Source organism: Spinacia oleracea, chromosome 4 (assembly GCF_020520425.1).
Source record: "Spinacia oleracea cultivar Varoflay chromosome 4, BTI_SOV_V1, whole genome shotgun sequence".
Taxonomy (NCBI): Eukaryota; Viridiplantae; Streptophyta; class Magnoliopsida; order Caryophyllales; family Amaranthaceae; genus Spinacia; species Spinacia oleracea.
The window spans coordinates 18,792,027-18,814,294 of NC_079490.1; the positions used below are offsets into that span (position 1 = coordinate 18,792,027).

The 22,268-nt window shown below is 35.7% G+C and overlaps 2 protein-coding genes and 1 long non-coding RNA gene across 3 annotated transcripts; all 3 read right to left on the reverse strand.

The window, feature by feature from the left end:
- Positions 1 to 6,268: 6,268 nt before the first annotated feature.
- LOC110778618 (uncharacterized) lies at positions 6,269 to 10,769 on the reverse strand. Its single transcript, XM_021983166.2, has 7 exons — positions 10,347 to 10,769; positions 9,832 to 9,950; positions 9,685 to 9,750; positions 8,953 to 9,150; positions 8,711 to 8,829; positions 7,548 to 7,653; positions 6,269 to 7,272 (listed from the first exon to the last, which is right to left on the reverse strand). Exons 1-7 carry the CDS (start codon positions 10,621 to 10,623, stop codon positions 6,715 to 6,717), a joined length of 1,443 nt encoding a protein of 480 aa, XP_021838858.1. The 5' UTR covers positions 10,624 to 10,769; the 3' UTR covers positions 6,269 to 6,714.
- Positions 10,770 to 17,261: 6,492 nt separating this feature from the next.
- LOC130471370 (uncharacterized) lies at positions 17,262 to 18,440 on the reverse strand. The gene has a single exon (XM_056841440.1). It carries the CDS (start codon positions 18,438 to 18,440, stop codon positions 17,262 to 17,264), a length of 1,179 nt encoding a protein of 392 aa, XP_056697418.1.
- Positions 18,441 to 18,963: 523 nt separating this feature from the next.
- LOC130459562 (uncharacterized) lies at positions 18,964 to 20,983 on the reverse strand. The gene is made up of 3 exons (XR_008919038.1): positions 20,311 to 20,983; positions 19,751 to 19,812; positions 18,964 to 19,115 (listed from the first exon to the last, which is right to left on the reverse strand). It is a non-coding gene; the product is annotated as an uncharacterized lncRNA (long non-coding RNA).
- Between the last annotated feature and the right edge of the window lie 1,285 nt (positions 20,984 to 22,268).

Consider the following 22,268-nt stretch of genomic DNA (forward strand, 5'->3'; position numbering starts at 1 on the left):
GACCTGTAAGAAAGCTATGACGAAACCCAGATTCCCTAAAATGGTTAGAGGCCATATATAGACTCAAATGTTTTAAATGGTTAAAGGCCATAAAACATACTCAATGTTTTGATGACAAAATTGAAATTTTGTTGATTTGCAAGAATAGGTTCACACCTATTGGTTGCAAGTTTGTTTTAAGGATAAAAACCATCAAACATAAAATTGTGTTCACACACAAAGCGTGATTAGTTGCTAAAGGTTACAAGCAAATTCATGGTGTGAATTGTGTTGAAACCTCATGCATAATCGTAATGCTCAAGTCTATAATTCAAGCAATGACTGCATATTGGTACATATGGCAATTGGATGACAAAATGTATTCAAATGTTGGAAGAAACTATGTACATGGTATGTCATAGAATTTGTGGATCCAAATAAATGCTTGAAAAGGAATGCTAGCTTATAAAATCTAAGTACAGATTTAAGCAAGCAATTGGGAATTGGAACTGTATTTTAAGTGAAGCTAATAAGCATTTTAGTTTCATAAAATATACATGATTCTTATAGATATATAAGAAGTTTAGTGGGAGTACATAAAAACTTATTTGGTCCTATGTGTATCACACACATATCTCTCTATTGTGAAATAACATTCAAATGCTAATGACTTAGATTTGAAATTATTCATCAATAATGGACCATGGCGAAACTTAGTACATATTGGGTATTAAGATCTATTTACAAAGATCTTATGATATTGTTTTGGATTAAGTAATGGCATTTACTAAATGAAACACGAAAGTCTCCATTGGAGATATTCGACCCATGTGAATAAATCTAAGTAAAGGATGTTTGAACTATGTATAAGCATTTACTAAGTTAAACATCAATGAGTCTAAATGAGATTCTTAAACCTATATTATATGTCAAAGAATTTAGCTGGATTCAGTATCTGCTGAAATTGAATGAGCTAAAGTTACATGAATAGAATTCAATTGGGAATTATTCTGCAAAAGAATTTATCATGTATGATATAATATGAGGATCGCCAAAAACGTATCCTATGACTTTAGGCATGACGAACATATACCAATCTCTATTGATCTAAGTAAAGATCAACTAGATTGAGATCAAGAATACTTATGGTACTTGAAAAGGTACATAGGAATAGTTCTTGATTCAAGGAAATAAAGATATGCTACACGCATAAACACTGGCAAATGATCAAGCAAGACCCTTTGGAGTTAACCATTGATAAGGACGAGCTATAGAGCATCGTGTTTTGAAATGGCAACATGGATTGGAGACCATGAGTTGTTGCGTGGGATATTAAAATAATAATTTCTATGTTCTAAGATATAGTTGGAGAATCTTCCACATATCTATGAACTGCCTGGATAGGTAAATCCAAACAAAGCATCACTAGCAACCTATACAATTGAAGTAAAAGTAATTATTGCCTAAGAAGCAATAAAACAGGGTTGTTTAAAGTTCTTCACTGAACTTGGGTAGATCACCTATCTGCTGGCTTGATGGTTCTTCATTGAAAAATGCGTAGAACCACTCTTGAAGCAAGAAAAACGTCTGCTAACTTGATGGTTCTTCATTGCAAAATGAGTGAAACCACCATCAAAGTAAGAAAGACTAGATCACATAATAAACAAACTCGAAAAGATCTTATCATCATATCTCGAAGAACATTCGATGAAAAGGATATTAAGATTGGCAAAGCATGATAACTAAACCTATGCAACAAGTGAGAAGCAACACTCACATTGTAACACTGGAAATCAAGCATAGCTTTGAATTCCATGAACTGTTTTAAAGATGGGTTTGAGGCCCATGGTTGTAAAACAATTGGGTTAAACATTTATCATATATGAAATGTATTTTCATATTCCATTTAATCTTGGTTTAGTATTAAATGATGAGTCCCTTCAAATTTGACGATATATTCAAGATAGACTGTCAGGACCAGTCCTGTGACTAAGAAATGTCTATCAAGTGAACTTGAATGTCAAAGGTTGAAAATGGTCCCTAATCGGAGTTTTCTATAAAATTGGACGCATAGAAAACGTTAGACGATTAGAATGCAAGATGACTAGTAGTTCTGTTTCTTGAACTATGTGGACATGGCAATGTCATAATCATTTGCATAGATACTTACTTTGGGAAGACTAGTATCGGACAAGACCTATGAAACTTTACTGTAAGAGATGAAAATCTGTCATAAGTAAATTTCATTAAAATTATTAGACACTAAATCCTCAATACCTGAGTGATTTGAGATTACTTGTTTGAGAACTGGTTGCTTTGACGTTGACCAACCGTCGCACCGTAAAAGGAGGCTATAAAGGCAACGCTCAGGTAATCACCTATTAAACGAAGTCTAATCTCAAGATCGCAAGATTGGGATTGTCCTCCCATAAATCGGGATGAGATGCTTAAAAGTTGTACAAGGCCACTCGGAGAGCTAGAAACTGTGAAATGCATGGTCGTGCTTGGATGAATCATAGGCTATGATTATCTGTTTATTTGATCAGTTGAACTCTGAAACCGAGGAACACCTCTGGACATAATAAGGATGACAACTCTTACCTTATGTTCAAGAGCAAGCATCGAGCGACAAAGGAATTAGGAAATGCACACTTGTCCCTAAGGACAAGTGGGAGACTGAAGGAAATAATGCCCTTGGTCCAAGTATGCATTCTATGTTAAGTCTAATAAATGCGGTTCAGTATTAATTAACAAGTTAATAATTCAGTGAGATCAAGTGAGCTGAATGCCTAGCTAGAGGCCGCTTCAGTTCAAGTGGAATTAATGATATTAATCCACAGCTTACTCTTGACTGAACCCGTAGGGTCACACAAATAGTACGTAAACGGATCAAGTATTTAATGGCATTAAATACTCCATCTATGAATATTCGGAATCGACGGATCTTGGTTTCAGTGGGAGCTGAGATCGTCACAGGCAAGAAATGAATACTCCGGAAACGATGATATTGCCGGAAACGGAAATATGGATCGTATCGGAAATATAAATATTATCCAAGTCGTAGATGTTGCCGGAAACGGAAACATGGTACGTATCGGAAAATATTATCGGAAATGGAAATATTGCCAGAATCGGAAATATTGCCGGAAACGGAAATATTGTCAGAATCGGAAATATTACCGGAATCGGAAAATAATTCCGGAAACGGAAATATTAAATATTTGTTCGAAACGGAAATTAATTCCGGAATCGGAAATATTAAATATTGTTCGTATCGGAAATGAATTCCGGAATCGGAAAATTTAATCGGAAGCGCATCGTACGAATAAGCATCGGACGAGGCCTGCCGGACGAGGCCCAGCACGAAGCCAGGCCATCGCCCAGCAAGCCAAGCGCGCCGCACAAATAGCCACGCCAGGCCCAGCGCAAGGCCAGGCCCAGCAGGCTGCGCAGCGCGCGCAGCGCACACAGCGCGCACAGCGCGCACAGCACGCGCAGCGCGCAGCGCGCGCGGGCGCTGAGTGGGCTGCTCGCGCGCACGCATGGGGCCCATCGTGGCTGCCGTGCGTGTGTGTGCAAGTGTTTGTGTTCGTGCACGTTTCCTAAAACATGCAGAGTTCGGTTAATGATTAAATTCCTAATTCTATTTGATAAATTAATTAAATTAGAGTTCTTGTAGGATTCTAGGTTTAATTAATTTGTATCTGAATAGGATTTCGATTCCCTTTCCATACCGCTATAAATATGAGGCTAGGGCTCACAATTTATAACACAAGTTTCAAAGTATTCAAAGTGAGTTTTTGAGAGAAAAATTCAGTCACACATTTGCCTATAAAGTGCCGAAAATAATAGTACCTTAAGGGCGATTCTAGTTGGTCAATCTTAAGGCGGATCCGGACGTGCTGTGGACTATCTACGGAGGGACGACACTTGGAGTCCTAAAGACTTGTTCTTGTTCGGTTCGGGCGCAGCTAGGGAAGGCACGCAACAAAGAGTATGCATCTAATCTATGCTAAATGATTATGTGTAAATAATATGTTTTCCTGGCTTTATGGTTTTTCCGCATGATTTATGAATTGTCATATGTATCATAACCTAACACATCAATGGTTTGTGTCATTCTTCTTCACCGTATACCCTATTATAGATTCATAAAAATTAAACCCATTTCAGATACAAAACTTGGCATGTTAGCGAAATTTTAAATAAAATTCTAAAAGCCACCAAATAACCAATAATCAAATATACAAGAACCTCAATTTAAAAAAGATACGAAGTATAATATCCGAAACAACCAATCAAGAAAAATACATTGTTCATCATATACCCACCTGATGTTGCAATTTTTCCCTTAAAATATACTAAAGTATGAAGTTGAACCTGATATAGAAGTCAGTGGAGATATTAAAGAACGTTTGTAGCCCAAATTGACGAAAAGATCGGTATTTGTTGAGCTAGCTGCACCTTTTCAAATTCATATAATTGCCTGAAAAACAACCCAATAGAAGAATTAAAATCAATTGTGGCAATAGATGAAAGCAAAGAAATGTACCTAACCAAAATTGAATGAAGAAAATTGGATTTAAATGGCTAAAAGTAAAGAAGAAACCGTCAAAATGCTAACGGCTTCTAATTCATTTCCCTTAATGAATCAATTTATAGTTCCAATTAAATTCTGAAAACGGTTAAGTTGTACTCAAGAGACAAAAAAATGAGAATTGAATTAAATAAATTGTATAGAGGGATTAATTTGATTGTTGAAGGAATATTTGAATTGAATGGGGCATTAATTTTGAATGTTGAAGGAGCTAGAAGATGGAAGGGGGTGGTAGATGAATAGATGATACAGTAGGAAGTGACATCACAAAAAGGGAAAAGTTAATGGGAAAAAGGAAAAAAATGATGAACAAAGAAAATGACACATGGCAATATGGTATACAATGACACGTGGCAATATTATATACATAGTTTAGGTTTTTAAATACTAAAGTATAGATTTCTTCTAATTTTCCATTCTCTCGATTCCTTTAACGAGTTCTCAAAAATCTGAACTGAAATTCCCTAATTCCATTAACACCATCATAAACTTTGACCGACAAACTATCTTGTATACGAAGTAACTTTTTATTTTTTTTTATTTTTTTTATGTACTCCGCAAGATGATACTTGTCGTATTCAGAATGTTGACCAAAATTTCCAACACTGACCTACCCATATGTCAATCAACGTGACCCTTTCATTGAAGCGAGGAAGTATAAGCGCATATCAGATATGTATGGGCAAATACATATCAGAACAAAAGACAAAATAGGAAAAAGGACAAAAAAGAAATTAAATGGTACTTTTTTAAACAAAAATGGTACTTTTTTTTACAAAATGGTACTTGTTTTTACAGAATGGTATTTTTTTTATCATGAATAATACTTCCTTTTTTGTCTTTTAGCTATTTGTCTTTTAGTTGATATGTGTGTTTCCACACATATCTGATATGCGAAAAAACGACCTCCATTGAAGCTATCCTTCTTTTTGGCGCCCAATTCCCTTTCTTTTTTAGTTTTCTATTTTGTCTCCCTCGTTCCTTTCACTTTTGATTTTCCTTTCTTCCTCCTTCAGCTCTCTACTTCATTATCATGGGCATTCTATGAAACCTGATTCGGCATTGCATCGAACTCCCCCCTTTCTGCACTAATCAAGTCCTCAGAATAAACATACCCATAAGCATACACTGAGGCAAGTCCAAGAAACAACATTTCTCCCTAACATTTCATCAAACACCTTATGTGCATATCTAATTAACTTATTGAACTTTTATCTTATTGCTAGAATCCCAAATACCAACTTTGCGAAAATGAGTGAGTTAACATTGAAGGTTTCACTTGTAATGTGCCATTGAACTCTTCATTTTCGACGGCAATTTGATCAATTAATTTGAGAATTAGAAGAAAAAAAAAATGAGAATCGAGAACACGCAATTTGGATTATACACCCGGGTGCACAGTGCTCATTGTGCACCCCGTTGAACATTTATTGAAAATCTAATGAACATGGAGGATGATTTCAATGTACATGTACTAGTGAAATATTTAAATTATACGAAGTATGTTCTATGGATTTGAACTATATGTTCATTGGCTATATGTTCTTTAACTATGAACAATATGTTCTTTGTAGTTGAACTATATGTTCATTTAAAAACAGGGTGCACAGTGAGCATTGTGCACCCGGGCGTATAAATCATATTTTGTCGAGAACAGGAGGGAAACCAAGTAAAATAAGTAAAGAAGGGAAATTAAGTAAAATTGAGTTAAATCAAATCTAGTTTGTTGTCTCCCCACCTTCTCTAAATAAGTGAGAAAAAAGTGGATAAACCAAACAAATTCAAGCATTCGAAACCAGACACTAAATATTCTGTTACAAAGTTACTGCTGGAGAAACAGAAACTTCTACCATCAAAATCTTCAATATCGACCCTTCACTACACTAACTTACATTTTCCTGATTCTTCAGGGTTGAAACTTGAAACTAAAACTTGGGGACAAAGTTATTCCCTTTACGAACAGAAGTAATAAGTTCATATCTACATTTGTCAGACAACATCACTACATTAGTTATCTTTTTTTTTTCTGTACATTTTCCAGGCTTATAGGATGCTGCTGTCTAGAAAGTACGAGCCAACTCAAAGGGAGTCGTTATCCCTAACGAAGATACTGTTAGTTTTGATTTTACTACAAAGTGCTAGCATAGATTCACTGTTGCACCGTAACTAGCTTCCAAAGATTGTTTCCATGCTCTCGAGGGATTCAACTGCCAATACTCCTGACAAACACGGTTCAACTGATTTGGCAATACGCCTCTTGCAGCAAAACCTATATGATCTGTGGAATTCTTGAATCTCTGGATTCTAGACATAATGCCGCCACCAGTAAACCATGTCCGTTTTTCAAAATTAGAGATAGACTCCTCTTGATGCGAGTGAATCACTTCTTCGATTTGATTTTCTAGTTCAGATATTTCTGACTCATTCTGCGATGAAATGTAATTACTCATGCCAAACAATTCCCAATCAACTTGCTGCAAGATCTCAGCAGCTCGGTCGATGCCCTTTAAGGCATATTCTTTCATTTGACGAGGTTTCTCGAGGGCCAATTTGTCCACCTGGAGTTTCAGTTCGTTCAGTCGTTGACCTATCCTTGTAGATACAGCATCATATAATTTTCCTCTTGATGCAAGATCCGTTTCTTCAGCGTTTAGCAAATCATCAAACTCTACAGGATCGCCAATTAGTACTGTCACCTACATAATTTCACATGCAGAAGCTGTTATACTTAAATGTCAGCTGAAGACTAAACAAAAATAACAGTTGCATAAGTCAATGCCCTTAGCAGTCGAGTTACATCTGCCAGAAGACAGACATGACTCTCAGCAAGGCATAACAAATAAAGAGTTTTATGTTATTGACTTATTGCCTTAACCCTAACATATATAGTGCTTTGGTGTAGTGGGAATAAGCCACTAGATACATACTAATTAATGCATGCAAAAGCTGCGAAGAGCGAAGTTTGACTTACTGTCTTGCCAATCCTAGGAAAGCTGGCTCCAATAGGTATAATATCTTGCATACCAGTATGCACAAACGGAACAACAGTTGGAGTTTTGTCCGCATCCAATACCAACCTATAAAGGAAAACACACAAACACTAGTGAGAATCCTGCAGAATCAGTAGTATACAAACTTCACATTTCCATTCCTCCCCCCCCCCCCCCCCCACCCCCCACCCCCCACCCCAAAAATCTGTAGAAGAAAGCAAGTGACAAGAATAATAAGACCAAGGTAGTTTATCTTTCCCTGTCAAGATATGAATTTCATCATCAGATGTTAATTGATATATTTGCATATTCTAGATTTTAAAAAAAAATAGCACTTCGGTATTCCAGAGTTCCAAATAGTCTAGCAAAGAGTCCATACGCAAAGCCATTTGGAGCTTGTCAAGATTTGAACCAGATAAAAGTTATTTGAACACGCCTAGTTCTTTTCTTAGCTAAAAGTTTTTCTATTTTTCTTTTCCTGCTGCTATTTTTTTTTACAATGGGCCGTTTTATCTATTATTTTCTATCTATCTATCATCATGCATTTATGGATTACAGACAAGGTAATTTAGTCAGCAAACAGCAGCAACAAAATATTATCTTTACAACAGGAATTGTGTTCCCCTTTTTGTTTCAACTCTGGGTCTGGTAAAATGCTATAGTAAGGGAGTCCAATTAGTTATACCCCTTTCTTTGTCTCCATTTCAGATGAGATAAGAAATCCATATTTACGTCCTTGACTTCGATTATATTCTTTAGACAACTTTGTCCTTGAACCACATCTTCAAATCCAACTTGTCCCTTCACCCACAGTCCCACACACCATAATTCAAATGAAGCACCTCCAAAGCTTTATAATTAACCAAAGCTACTAGATGAAGTTCAAGAATACCCCAAAAAGAAAAATCAATAAAGCAACAGGATATCAAAGATTGCACTGTTAGAACTTGGAAACTTTTTCACATTTTCATTAATTGCTAATTTTATTTTCTAATTTCTTATGTGTTCGTACACTTTCATCTTATACTATGATTGCTTGTTATCTTTTTGGGTCCAGCGGCAGGGTTGATATTTTGAAGATCCGTCACAGAAAATATTCATCAGAATATCAAGACAATATAAACAACTGTCATAAAGATCTGACCTCCCTACGCCCCTCTTGGCTGACCCAATAGTTTTTCCACCATCTCTAGAACGGCTACCTTCAGGGAAAATGTGGACCCAACCGCCGTTATTTAGTTTAGAAATAGCGGTATCCAAACCCTGGAGCAAGCAAAGCATCAAGATGAGTTAAAACACGGTTAAAACATATCAATATTGATCATACAATGTATACTACAGACTCTACCAAAAGATTTACTACTCCATATTAAGGAATCTGGTTACCTTCTGGTAAATCCCATCACCCCTTGAAACAGGCAAAACCTTTAGAGACTTGAAGAATGCAGAAGTGACTGGATTTTTGAAACATCGATCACTTGCACATAGGGTCCATCTTAAGTTTTGAGCATCCATGAGAACACTTGGAGGGAGCAACGATGCTATAACAAGTGGATCATCCATAGAAGCAACATGATTACTAACCTGCAAATCACAAGCAATTTAAGGTCATATCATATAATCATCATTCCCTACTCGCTCCCACTTTATACAACAACAGCAGATATGCCATTTCTGTGCTAAAATAAGCATCTTTTAATACATCTAAGTCACCAACAAGGTAGAATGCATACACTAAATCATGACTGACACAGCGTATCAGTCAACAAACATCAATTTCGGTTTGCTAGGCCATTATATTGAGTCATAAAGGAAGACTATGGATAGAATGACACAACTGAGGTACAGCCAGTACGCCCATATAGAACCGACATGGGCACATAGGCCAATAGGTGATATAAAAATAATGTCACGTCAGCAGCAACCTTTTACACCATGTTACAATAAATCACATTGGTAATGCATGACAAGTACCATGAATCATTCCAAGTAAAATCAACAAAAACAAAAGACCATCATGCACACGGACACACCATCTATAACATCCATCACTCACACAATGATTAGATATTATCTCCAAATAAAAGCAAAGGAAGAAAAAGATAAAATGAGACGCACTGTTATTAGAGGCTTCTCTTTAGATTTGCTCTGCACAGCACTAAGTAACTTCTCTGCACCATAAACCTGTCAATTAAACGAAGTCAAGCCTTCAATTTTCGACAAAAGGGAACAAAATACGATACTGATCCATAACAGCTGAAATACCTGTACGCGGTTGAGTCCGTGCATAAATACATGGCAAACATTCCCAAGAACAGGTACTGCCACAGCTTGAACCATGCGAGTGATTGCTGACTCTTCTTCAGCAAAAATGTCCCTCTTAACTGCTTACATTAAACATTTTCACAAAATTAACATCTGAATTCATATAAAACTGAATGCCCACTCAAGATATCTACAAATAAGCATGACTCGATATTCAACCTAAAACTAATAAGTATCCATAATCATGATCTTAAATTCAAATGAGTAAAAATTGTAAATCCTGCACGATTTGAGGCAGACTAGTTTATACATTATGCTCGTAATATGATCCAACACTTTACTCCTTACTTTATAGATCATCAACAATTTCCCTAAAATACATAAAAAATTTGAAACTCATCCGATTAAAAATTCACAGCATAACAAACAATCGAACTGATCATAATACTGAATCACACATAATCTAATGAAATCTAAAAGTAGAAAGCTTGAAGAAATGCTTTTGACTACTTTACCTCGTTTTATGCGGGAGAATGCGGAAGAGGAGGAGGCGGAGGTCGAGGAGGGGAGAGAGTTATGCCGAAAATCGCGAAAGCGGTGGAGCCAACGTTTGACGGCGGAGGGAACGCGGCCATCTACGGCGGAGGAGAGAGAATCGCAGCGACGGTAGAAGTGGCGATCTACGGCGACGCGGAAGCGTTGACGGAGCTGAAGCTGCAAGAAGCGAGCGTTGGCCTTGAGAAGATCGCCTCTGTCAAGCAAATGGTGGTACTGGTATTGTTGGCCCACCATGTCGATGTAGGAGAGAGAGAAATCGACGGGAAAGTGCGTGGAGTTTTCGGAGGTTAGGGTGTCCGAGGAAAACGATTGTGGGGAGTGTCCTAATTTGCGCCGGAGAAGCAGTGGGGACTGGGGACTGGGGACTGGGGAGTCCGCACGATATTGGAATTAAGATATTTTAGTTTATTTTTTTTAGGTAACTTAAATTTTATTAAGCAAAATTTGCCCAAAATGACCTACTCTAAATTTTGTGAAAAATGATTTTATATAATTTTTTTTTGTAAAATCACACCTTAATGTAAATTATTTTGTGAAAAACAATCAAAGGGAAGTTTCCGGCATTGACTGAGATTTTCCGGCCGTTGACTTGCACGTGAGCATTACGTGTGGCTTCATTTTACATGTAAACTTGGGAAGACGAGCATGTTTAGTGGAAACGAAACAACTTCCCTTAAACAGGACACAATATATCAAAATCGTGCACTATCAAAATAAACATCACTTAACAATGTGTTTTGTTGAAAATGTAGCAAAATGAAACCACACGTGCTGCTCACGTGCAATTCAATGGCCGGAAAAGATCAGTCAATGCTGGAAACTTTCCTTAGGTTGTCTTTCGCAAAAAAAATTACATTAAGGTGTAATTTCACAAAAAAAATAATATATATATATATATATAAGGTATTTTCTCGCAAAAATTGGGTTATAAAATATCTTTTTTGGCAAATTTGCCTTTTATTAAACTAGTAATCGGACCGCGCGTTGTCGCTCGAGGATGCCTGTCGAAGAAAATGATGAATTTCGTTTATGAAGAAGAGTGCCAACAATGTATATGCCTAATAGACGGAGTGAGCTCGACCTCATATTAATCGGCAATTATGTAAAAGTGGAAGTGTATTACCTTTTGAGCATTTGAGATTGTGCTAAAACAACTAAGTAAAATTGCATGCATTTTGCTTCAAAGCGATTGATATACAGACTAGTTAATAAGCAAACTCAACCAGAGAATTTACAGATAATGAAATTGAAAATGCGCTATTCGGCCTAGATCCAGATAAAGCATCGGGTCCTGACGGCTATCCCCCTTTCTTCTTCCAAAAATATTGGAAGCTAGACGGAAAATATGTTATTAGGGCAATTAAGGCTTTCTTTCATTCCGAAACTATGCTAAAATAAATAAACCATACTTTTTTAGCTCTCATTCCGAAAATAGAAAATCCGAAAAATGCAAATCATTTTCGACCTATTAGTTTATGCTCAACCATTTATAAAATAATTGCAAAAATGATGGTGAATAGGCTCAAAGTTGTTCTAGGAAAAATAATCCACCCTCTTCAAGGGACTCAAGAAAGAATTATTCAAGATAATATTCTCTTAGCTCATGAGGTGTTCCATTCTTTCAAAAACAAAGTAGGAAAAGGAGGATGGATTGCAGTCAAGTTAGAAATGGAAAAAGCTTACGATCGAATTGAATGGGAATTTCTATACACAATGCTAGATAAGCTAGGCTTTAGCCAAAAATGGATAAGTTGGGTTCGAGAATGTATTTCTTCTGTCTCGTTTTCAGTCCTTGTTAATGGGTGCCCAACAGATAGCTTTTTTCCTACCAAAGGACTACGCCAAGGTGACCCATTGTCTCCATACTTATTTATTCTATGTGTAGAACTTCTTGCAAGACAATTCCATTTCCGCAGTTTTCATAAAGACAAGTTGTTAGGTGTCTCTTTAGGAAATTCTAGAGTTAAAATTCTATTCCTCACCTTTACAGAGGATACAATGTTCTTTGCCAAAGGTACTAAAGAAGCATGTATTATTACTAAACATATTTTAGATAACTACTGTAGAATGTCAGGGTAACTTGTAAATTTTAACAAATATGCTTTTCAGTGTACTAAAAATGTGCCTGCGTCAGAAAAAATTAATTTCAGCAGTATACTCCAGATGAATGAATCTTCTTCTCTAGGAAAGTATTTAGGGTGTCCTACAATAGAAGGGAGAGTTTCTAATTCCACTTTTACAGATTCTGTTCAAAATACAAAAATCCAGCTACCAAAATGGAAAGCTAACTCTTTATCCCAAGCCAACAGAACAATTATCCAAAGCAAATTATCAAATGCAAATCTTCACCTTACCGACCTCCGTAAATAAAAGCATAGAAAAAATTTATAGAATTTTTTTTGGAACAAAGACCCGCTTGCAAAATCACCGAACTTAATAGGGTGGGACAAAATTTGCAAACCAAAGTGTTTAGGAGGGCTTGATTTCAGAAAAGTAGAAATTAATAAGGCAATGCAAAAGAAATTGCTATGGCAAATTATCTCAAACCCTTCTAATCAATGGGTGCAACTAGTCACTAAGAACTATCTTCGAGGGAAAGATTTGTTCTCTTATTCCCCATCCTCGAATTTCTCGTGGCAATGGAGGAACCTTATGAAATTAGGACCTTTATTCAAAAGGGGCCTAAGATGGCAAGTAGGATCAGGAAAACAAATTTTCTTTTGGTTTGATAATTGGGATTTTTCTAGTCCATTAGTAGAAATGGTTTCTTACTCTAGCTCTTCTCTTGAACAAACAATATATGATTACATAACACATGATAAGCAATGGAATAGTCCAAGCTACAAAGAGTTCTCCCTCAAAATTTGGTGCAGGAAGTTTGTAACAGTCTTATACCATATAATAATATCGATGATAATTTGATTTGGAGCCCATTCTCCACAAGCAATTTTTCTACTAGGTCCGCATCTTTACTAGTTCAATGCTTATCCACGACAATGGCAAATCGAGTCCCCTATCGTTGGATTTGGACCCTCAACATCCCGTAAAGGCTTCTATTACTCCCAGGTAACGGTGTAAACGAGTCGAGCTTTACCCTGTTCATGTTCATGTTCATTTAACTTATACGAGCTCGAGCCCGAGCCCAAGCTTTCAACCGAGCTCAAAAATCTGTTCAAGCTCTGTTCGTTTAAGAGATTTTGTGTTTGCGAACTATTCGTAGACGGCTCATTTATTAATTGAGTCGATTTTATAAACAAGCTTTTTTCATGAACGAGCTTTCTTAAACGAGCTTTAGAGTTTAACCACTTGAAAATCTCACAAGTTGTAATCATATCAAATAATAAGGATTAAAGTACATTACTTTTGTAACACCCCGACTTCTAAACACCATTAATTAGGTTAATTATCTTTAATTAGCAGCGGAAACCCTAATTTAGTCGGAGCGTCACATGCCGTATTTCCCTCGTGGGAAATACAAGGCGACATAACCTTTTTACATTTACTGACTACTGATGAGTAACAGTAATTATACTTCACTTCGATTAATTCTTTTAAAATTTACATTGAAATCTAAGTAAACCTTAATAAATATTTCTAACATGTTAAAACATTAATTTAAAAATCTAACTCAAATCGTGAAATCAAACTTAGAGTTTAATTAATACATCCCTTTATTACTAATGGCATAGTTATATTTATTAAACATCGATCGTGAATTTGATGGTTGCATCCTCACTCTAAGGCATCCCATGATCTTCTTCGTACCTAAAACAAAAGCAACATCGTGAGCCGAGGCCCAGTAACATACTACCCTAACAGCGTAAACTCATTTTAATTCATTTTATTTACTTTGCAATCAGGGAGAATAGAACATAGTAAAACATTTTCACAAATGCAATGAAACATTATTTATAACTTGAAACTTTGATAGTTCCCATTATCTTTCATAAAACCTTCTTTTTACTTGGTAACTGACAAGTTAGCCTTGCGGGACGTCTCCCACCTTGCGATAGTCCTCAAAGAGCACTCTCCCTTGTTGGACATACGCCCGTACCTAAATAGTTTCTCTTTTAGCTTGCGGTAACCCTCAAGGAGCACTCTCCCTTGTTGGGTGTCCCGCGGTTCGGCGGTACGTGCACGACCTAGAAATAGTAACCCCACTAACTGCCAGAACCTGTTACACTTTAATTTATCATGTTTCATATCTTATTCGTAACTCATAAACATCATTCTTATAAAATCATTAATAAACACATTTGAATATCATCATGCATAAAACACACTTTATAAATACATTTCATATCCCACAATCCAATAAAAACATATCATTATAAACACATTTCATAATTTCATAAAACACATTTCATAAAGGGCTTGTGGGTGTTAGCAATAGATGTTACCTCAACCGTAGTTTATACTTCCTGTTCGATGGATCGTTCTTCCTGAACTCCGAGTCCAATTTCTTTCAAAATATTAAATAATTGAATTAGTTATTAATATGGTAATAATTTAACTTAGAAATTTCGAATTATTATAAATAACGAATTTTCTAAAAATAAAGTTAGAAATATATAAATTCATAGTTTTAATGAAAATATAATTTAACACCAATTTTAATAATACATATAATTTATGGAAATTTCAATCGAAGTATATATATATATATATATATATATATATATATATATATATATATATATATATATATATATATATATATATATATATATATATATATATATATATATATATATATATATATATATATATATATATATATATATATATATATATATATATATATATACACGAAAGATTTATTTAATTTATGTCCTTGATAAATTTAGTACGGTAATTTATTTTTCTTAAACTCGATAATCAAATTTATTTATTTCCTGAAAATAATAACAATTCATTAGTAAATAATTATATCATAAAATTTATTAAAACATGAGTATTAAGGAATTGATAATCTGAAATTCAGGTTTGTCTTACCCAAAGCCCAATTGATTTGGCCCAACTTGAATAAGGGGGAATAAAACAAAGTTTCAATTTCAGAAACTTTGTTACTGAAATTGAAGGGCACGAGCAGCAGGGGAACACGAACAGGAGGAACACGAGGAGGAGGAAGAAAGGAGGGAGGCTGGGGGCTCAGCCTGGGCGGTGAAACCGCGCCGAGAGGCGACGGTGATGGTGGTTTGAGACGGCAGAAACAGGCGAGGGAAGGGGGAGAGGGGCGCGAACAGGGGAGAAATCAGGGGAGTTTGGGAGTGTTCTAGGGCGGTCCTGGGCGGCGTCTCGCCGGAGTATGTGGGGCGGGAGTTGGTTTACAAGGTGGTGGGGGAGGTTAGGAGTGGTGGCGCGACGTTGGTGGTGCCGCAAAAGGGAAAAGACAGAGCGAGGCAGGGGAGTGCGTGGGAGGAGAAGAGCAGGAGAGGTGAGGGATGATGGTGGTGCGATGGTGTTCAGATGGTGGAGGAGCTGGCGATTGGTGGTGGTTTCAGTGGCAACAGCCACTGAGGGTGGTGGTGGTTCGCACGGAGCAGGAGCAAAAGGGAGTAAAAATTGGTTTTAATTTCTCTGGTTTTTGATGTTGAAAATTCAATTGGAATTAGGATTGATTTGTATAGTCAAGTAGAGTGAAAGAGAAGCTGAAATCCTTGAGGAGCAAGGCATGAATCAAGACTGAATTGGGGGAAGGAGAGGAATAAAGAATTTTCTTTATTCTTGCAATGTACGTGGAGAGCAAAGAGAAGAGGAAAAATGGAATTTTTGATTTTCTAAGGGCATTTTTGTAATTTTACATAGTTGGAATAAATTCAGAAATTTGGTTGCCATTTTTGGAAACTACTAAAAATAGAAATGTTAAGCTAAAATAATTCTTTATAAAAATATCGTTAACGAAAAATAAATAAATTTTCGTGTATAAATTTATCGTTTAAAATAAATCGTAAAAACGTTTAAAATAACGAAAATTTTAAATTATTTCTAATAATTAAAACGAAATTACGTTAATAAAATATTATTAATTTTAATAAATCGAGTTTAAAAATTTCGGGGTATTACATTCTTACCCCCTTAGAAAAAGTTTCGTCCTCGAAACTTGAATTGATTGTTGAAAGTCGAAAATATTTGAATAAAAGTACGATATTTTATTTTAAAACCAAGATCTCACAATTTCATTCCAATTCCGACATTGTCTAGCCTTCATTCCGCCATCTTCTTTAATGACTCCGCTTCAACTCGAGACCTAGAATCGAAGAGTAAAGAATACAAAAGGGGCAAAATTATATGTTGATCTTAATCGTCATTAAGGTCAATTATATTCCGCCATCGTCTTTTGTATCTCTACTTTACTTCATAAAATAGGATCGAGGAGCAAAGAACATAAAAAAAGGGCAAACTTGTTAGCGTAGACTAGGCTCCCATTTTTCTTTGTGAGATCCCGTTTGAAAATATTTTCTACCAAAAGTAGTAATGTTTTTAATATAATTCTGAAGATAGATATAATGACAATAAATATTTACCTAACAATTATAATAGTCAAATAATTTGTAAAAGTCATTTGTTATAATAATCTCGTACTCTGAGCTCAGGAGAACTTCCATCGAAGACGACTTTCATACGTAACGATTAGTTATTACCAATACAATCATGTCAGCATAAACATAATCCGTAAAGCATATCTTAAACACATAATTCTTTAATTGAAAATTTCATACATAAGCATAACATTCATATAACTAATGATGGTAATACATCTTAGTTAGATACTCGATTAGCGCATATTACTTTCAAAATTTCCATCATTTATTCTAAAATATTCTAGATGTTCGATCACACGATTTCAAAAAGTCATTATGCTTCATTCTTCATTCCATACTAGCGAAGTCGTCATTGTCATTTGCATCATCGTCTTTTCCCTGCATTAAAAACACTCTTCCATTCGAAGTTGGTCCACGTGGGGGATTACGGTTGAAATTTGTAGTGCCACCATTTCCTTTGTTTTCATCGTTTCTCCTATCACCTTGCTCTCGATGTATTTGAGGACAATCTCTGATTTTGTGATCTTTGCTACCACATTTGAAGCAATCTCGCGTACCAATTCGACATTCTTTCTCAGTATGGTTCCATCTTCCACACTTAGCGCATCCACGATTCTTGTTGAAGTTTTGGTTTCCGTTATTCCCTCCTTGATAGCTGACATTGACATTTTGTTTCTTATTGTTCGGTTGATTTTCTTCGAAGCTCCCTTTTCGTTTTCCATATGTTTCTTCTCGAAGCTTGATAATTCTTTCGACGTTAATTGCTCGATCATACAACTCTTGGAATGTGGAAATTCTAGAACTCGAGAGACGATCACGGATCTCAATGTTTAATCCTCCTTCAAATCGATTCATCCTTTGCCTATCAGTAGTCACCAGGTCAGGGGCAAATCGAGCAAGCTCATTGAATTTCACTGCATATTCCAGAACATTCTTCTTTCCTTGACTCAATTCGATAAATTCCGATTCCATTTGCAGTTGCAGAGAATAGGGATAAAATTGTTCCCGCATAGCTTCGGTCAGTTTTTCCCAACCAAAACCAGGCTCATTTTGGATTCCTTTAACACTTTTCCACCACAGGTTGGCTTGTCCTTTCAAGTAAAAGACGGCGTAGTTGACCTTCCATTTCTCGGGGCATTGAGTTGCATCAAATAACTTCTCCATATCGCTAATCCATTCCTCAAACTCAGTAGGGTCTGGCTCGCCATCATAAGTAGGGGGTTTATGAGAAGCGAACTTCTTGAACATGTTGGAGCATTCTTCTTGCTCTGACCTTGGCTTCTGACAATTTCCTTGCAGAAGTTCCGACATTATCAATCTCATTAAGTCCATTCGATTATCACTCGTTTCTCCTGGGGTGTCACCGAAAATGAGATCCTTGCGCAATTCTTCAATTCTTTCTTGCATTCCTTTCAGCGCTAATGCAGATTTGTGATTACCATTGCCATCGTTAACATCGTTATCGTTTCTAGTGCCGTCAATAGGAATATTTCCGCTTGAAGTCATCGCCGATCTGATCGCAAGGATACAACGCTTCAGATAATCTTTTCTTCTTGAAATTAGACTAAGAAATTCTGCAAATCATAATAAAGAAAACATTCCCGTTGCGTTCCCCGTTCCTATCACTCACACTCATTTCATTTTAACTTGACTTGATTTTAACATATTCTTTTTAACTTATTCCTTAAAATTCTCGCTTAAAACCTAATAAATTTTATTTCGTGCAAAACCCGTACAGTTTAGCACTTATGGTCGCAGAACCTTGGCTCTGAATACCAAACTGTAACACCCCGACTTCTAAACACCATTAATTAGGTTAATTATCTTTAATTAGCAGCGGAAACCCTAATTTAGTCGGAGCGTCACATGCCGTATTTCCCTCGTGGGAAATACAAGGCGACATAAACTTTTTACATTTACTGACTACTGATGAGTAACAGTAATTATACTTCACTTCGATTAATTCTTTTAAAATTTACATTGAAATCTAAGTAACCTTAATAAATATTTCTAACATGTTTAAACATTAATTTAAAAATCTAACTCAAATCGTGAAATCAAACTTAGAGTTTAATTAATACATCCCTTTATTACTAATGACATAGTTATCTTTATTAAACATCGATCGTGAATTTGATGGTTGCATCCTCACTCTAAGGCATCCCATGATCTTCTTCGTACCTAAAACAAAAGCAACATAGTGAGCCGAGGCCCAGTAACATACTACCCTAACAGCGTAAACTCATTTCAATTCATTTTATTTACTTTGCAATCAGGGAGAATAGAATATAGTAAAACATTTTCATAAATGCAATGAAACATTATTTATAACTTGAAACTTTGATAGTTCCCATTATCTTTCATAAAACCTTCTTTTTACTTGGTAACTGACAAGTTAGCCTTGCGGGACGTCTCCCACCTTGCGATAGTCCTCAAGGAGCACTCTCCCTTGTTGGACATACGCCCGTACCTAAATAGTTTCTCTTTTAGCTTGCGGTAACCCTCAAGGAGCACTCTCCCTTGTTGGGTGTCCCGCGGTACGGCGGTACGTGCACGACCTAGAAATAGTAACCCCACTAACTGCCAGAACCTGTTACACTTTAATTTATCATGTTTCTTATCTTATTCGTAACTCATAAACATCATTCTTATAAAATCATTAATAAACACATTTGAATATCATCATGCATAAAACACAATTTATAAATACATTTCATATCCCACAATCCAATAAAAACATATCATTATAAACACATTTCATAATTTCATAAAACACATTTCATAAAGGGCTTGTGGGTGTTAGCAATAGATGTTACCTCAACCGTAGTTTATACTTCCTGTTCGATGGATCGTTCTTCCTGAACTCCGAGTCCAATTTCTTTCAAAATATTAAATAATTGAATTAGTTATTAATATGGTAATAATTTAACTTAGAAATTATTATAAATAACGAATTTTCTAAAAATAAAGTTAGAAATATATAAATTCATAGTTTTAATGAAAATATAATTAAACACCAATTTTAGTAATATATATAATTTATGGAAATTTCAATCGAAGTATATATATATATATATATATATATATATATATATATATATATATATATATATATATATATATATATATATATATATATATATATATATATATATATATATATATATATATATATATTCTAAATCAATTACACAAGATTTATTTAATTTATGTCCTTGATAAATTTAGTACGGTAATTTATTTTTCTTAAACTCGATAATCAAATTTATTTATTTCCTGAAAATAATAACAATTCATTAGTAAATAATTATATCATAAAATTTATTAAAACATGAGTATTAAGGAATTGATAATCTGAAATTCAGGTTTGTCTTACCCAAAGCCCAATTGATTTGGCCCAACTTGAATAAGGGGGAATAAAACAAAGTTTCAATTTCAGAAACTTTGTTTCTGAAATTGAAGGGCACGAGCAGCAGGGGAACACGAACAGGAGGAACACGAGGAGGAGGAAGAGAGGAGGGAGGCTGGGGGCTCAGCCTGGGCGGTGAAACCGCGCCGAGAGGCGACGGTGATGGTGGTTTGAGGCGGCAGAAACAGGCGAGGGAAGGGGGAGAGGGGCGCGAACAGGGGAGAAATCAGGGGAGTTTGGGAGTGTTCTAGGGCTGTCCTGGGCGGCATCTCGCCGGAGTATGTGGGGCGGGAGTTGGTTTACAAGGTGGTGGGGGAGGTTAGGAGTGGTGGCGCGACGTTGGTGGTGCCGCAAAAGGGAAAAGACAGAGCGAGGCAGGGGAGTGCGTGGGAGGAGAATAGCAGGAGAGGTGAGGGATGATGGTGGTGCGATGGTGTTCAGATGGTGGAGGAGCTGGCGATTGGTGGTGGTTTCAGTGGCAACAGCCACTGAGGGTGGTGGTGGTTCGCACGGAGCAGGAGCAAAAGGGAGTAAAAATTGGTTTTAATTTCTCTGATTTTTTATGTTGAAAATTCAATTGGAATTAGGATTGATTTGTATAGTCAAGTAGAGTGAAAGAGAAGCTGAAATCCTTGAGGAGCAAGGCATGAATCAAGGCTGAATTGGGGGAAGGAGAGGAATGAAGAATTTTCTTTATTCTTGCAATGTACGTGGAGAGAAAAGAGAAGAGGAAAAATGGAATTTTTGATTTTCTAAGGGCATTTTTGTAATTTTACATAGTTGGAATAAATTCAGAAATTTGGTTGCCATTTTTGGAAACTACTAAAAATAGAAATGTTAAGCTAAAATAATTCTTTATAAAAATATCGTTAACGAAAAATAAATAAATTTTCGTGTATAAATTTATCGTTTAAAATAAATCGTAAAAACGTTTAAAATAACGAAAATTTTAAATTATTTCTAATAATTAAAACGAAATTACGTTAATAAAATATTATTAATGTTAATAAATCGAATTTAAAAATTTCGGGGTATTACAACTTTATATTATAAACAAACTAATAATTTAAATTAACAATCCTAAATAAGATTATAAAAATGAAATTATGTTCTACATGATACTCAGCTCCTCAAGAGACATCATAGTTCATGAATAACTTTATTGCTACGTCCTTGACTTTTTATAATCTGGAGAGATATGATACATAAAATAACTAGACGAGTATTTTCAAGAACATAAATGAACGAGTTGTTCATGAACATAAATGAACGAGTTGTTCATGAACATTAATAAACGAGTTGTTCATGAACATTAATATACGAGTTGTTCATGAACTTAAATGAACGAGCATACCTATGTTCATGTTCAAGATCGTTTATTAAGTGAGCTTCAAAAGTTGTTCAAGCTCGGCACGTTTAATAAATGAACGAACATGAACGAGCTTTAAGCGACCCCGAGCCCGAGTAGTTTATTGACTGGCTCAGCTCATTTTCTCCCCTTACCCCAGGGTATGTGGTCCCTTGATACCCTGGGCTTGCTATTGGGGCATTCCACGTCAGCCTACTATTTCAAAACTAAAGTTTCAGTTTGGTTTTGAATTGAAATTCAAACCTTACTATTTAATTTCTCCTTTACTTATTTTTCGATTAAACCAAAGTTTGAACAATTTGTAGATCAATTCTTCCCCTTCAATTCGGAAATATTAATCTGTCAAAGTAACATAATCAAGATGAAATATGATTGATGAAATATTGTTTTTCAATTTAATTATGGTGTCCGAGTTCGTGGAAATTAAAACTGAGCTCGTGGCGATTTTGTTAATTTTTCGGGTAATTATAAACTGGAATAAGATGTTCTATATCTGTGTAAGATAATCAGCGAAGAGTTTTAGTTTGGAAAAAAAAATATTGGTGAAGACGAAGGC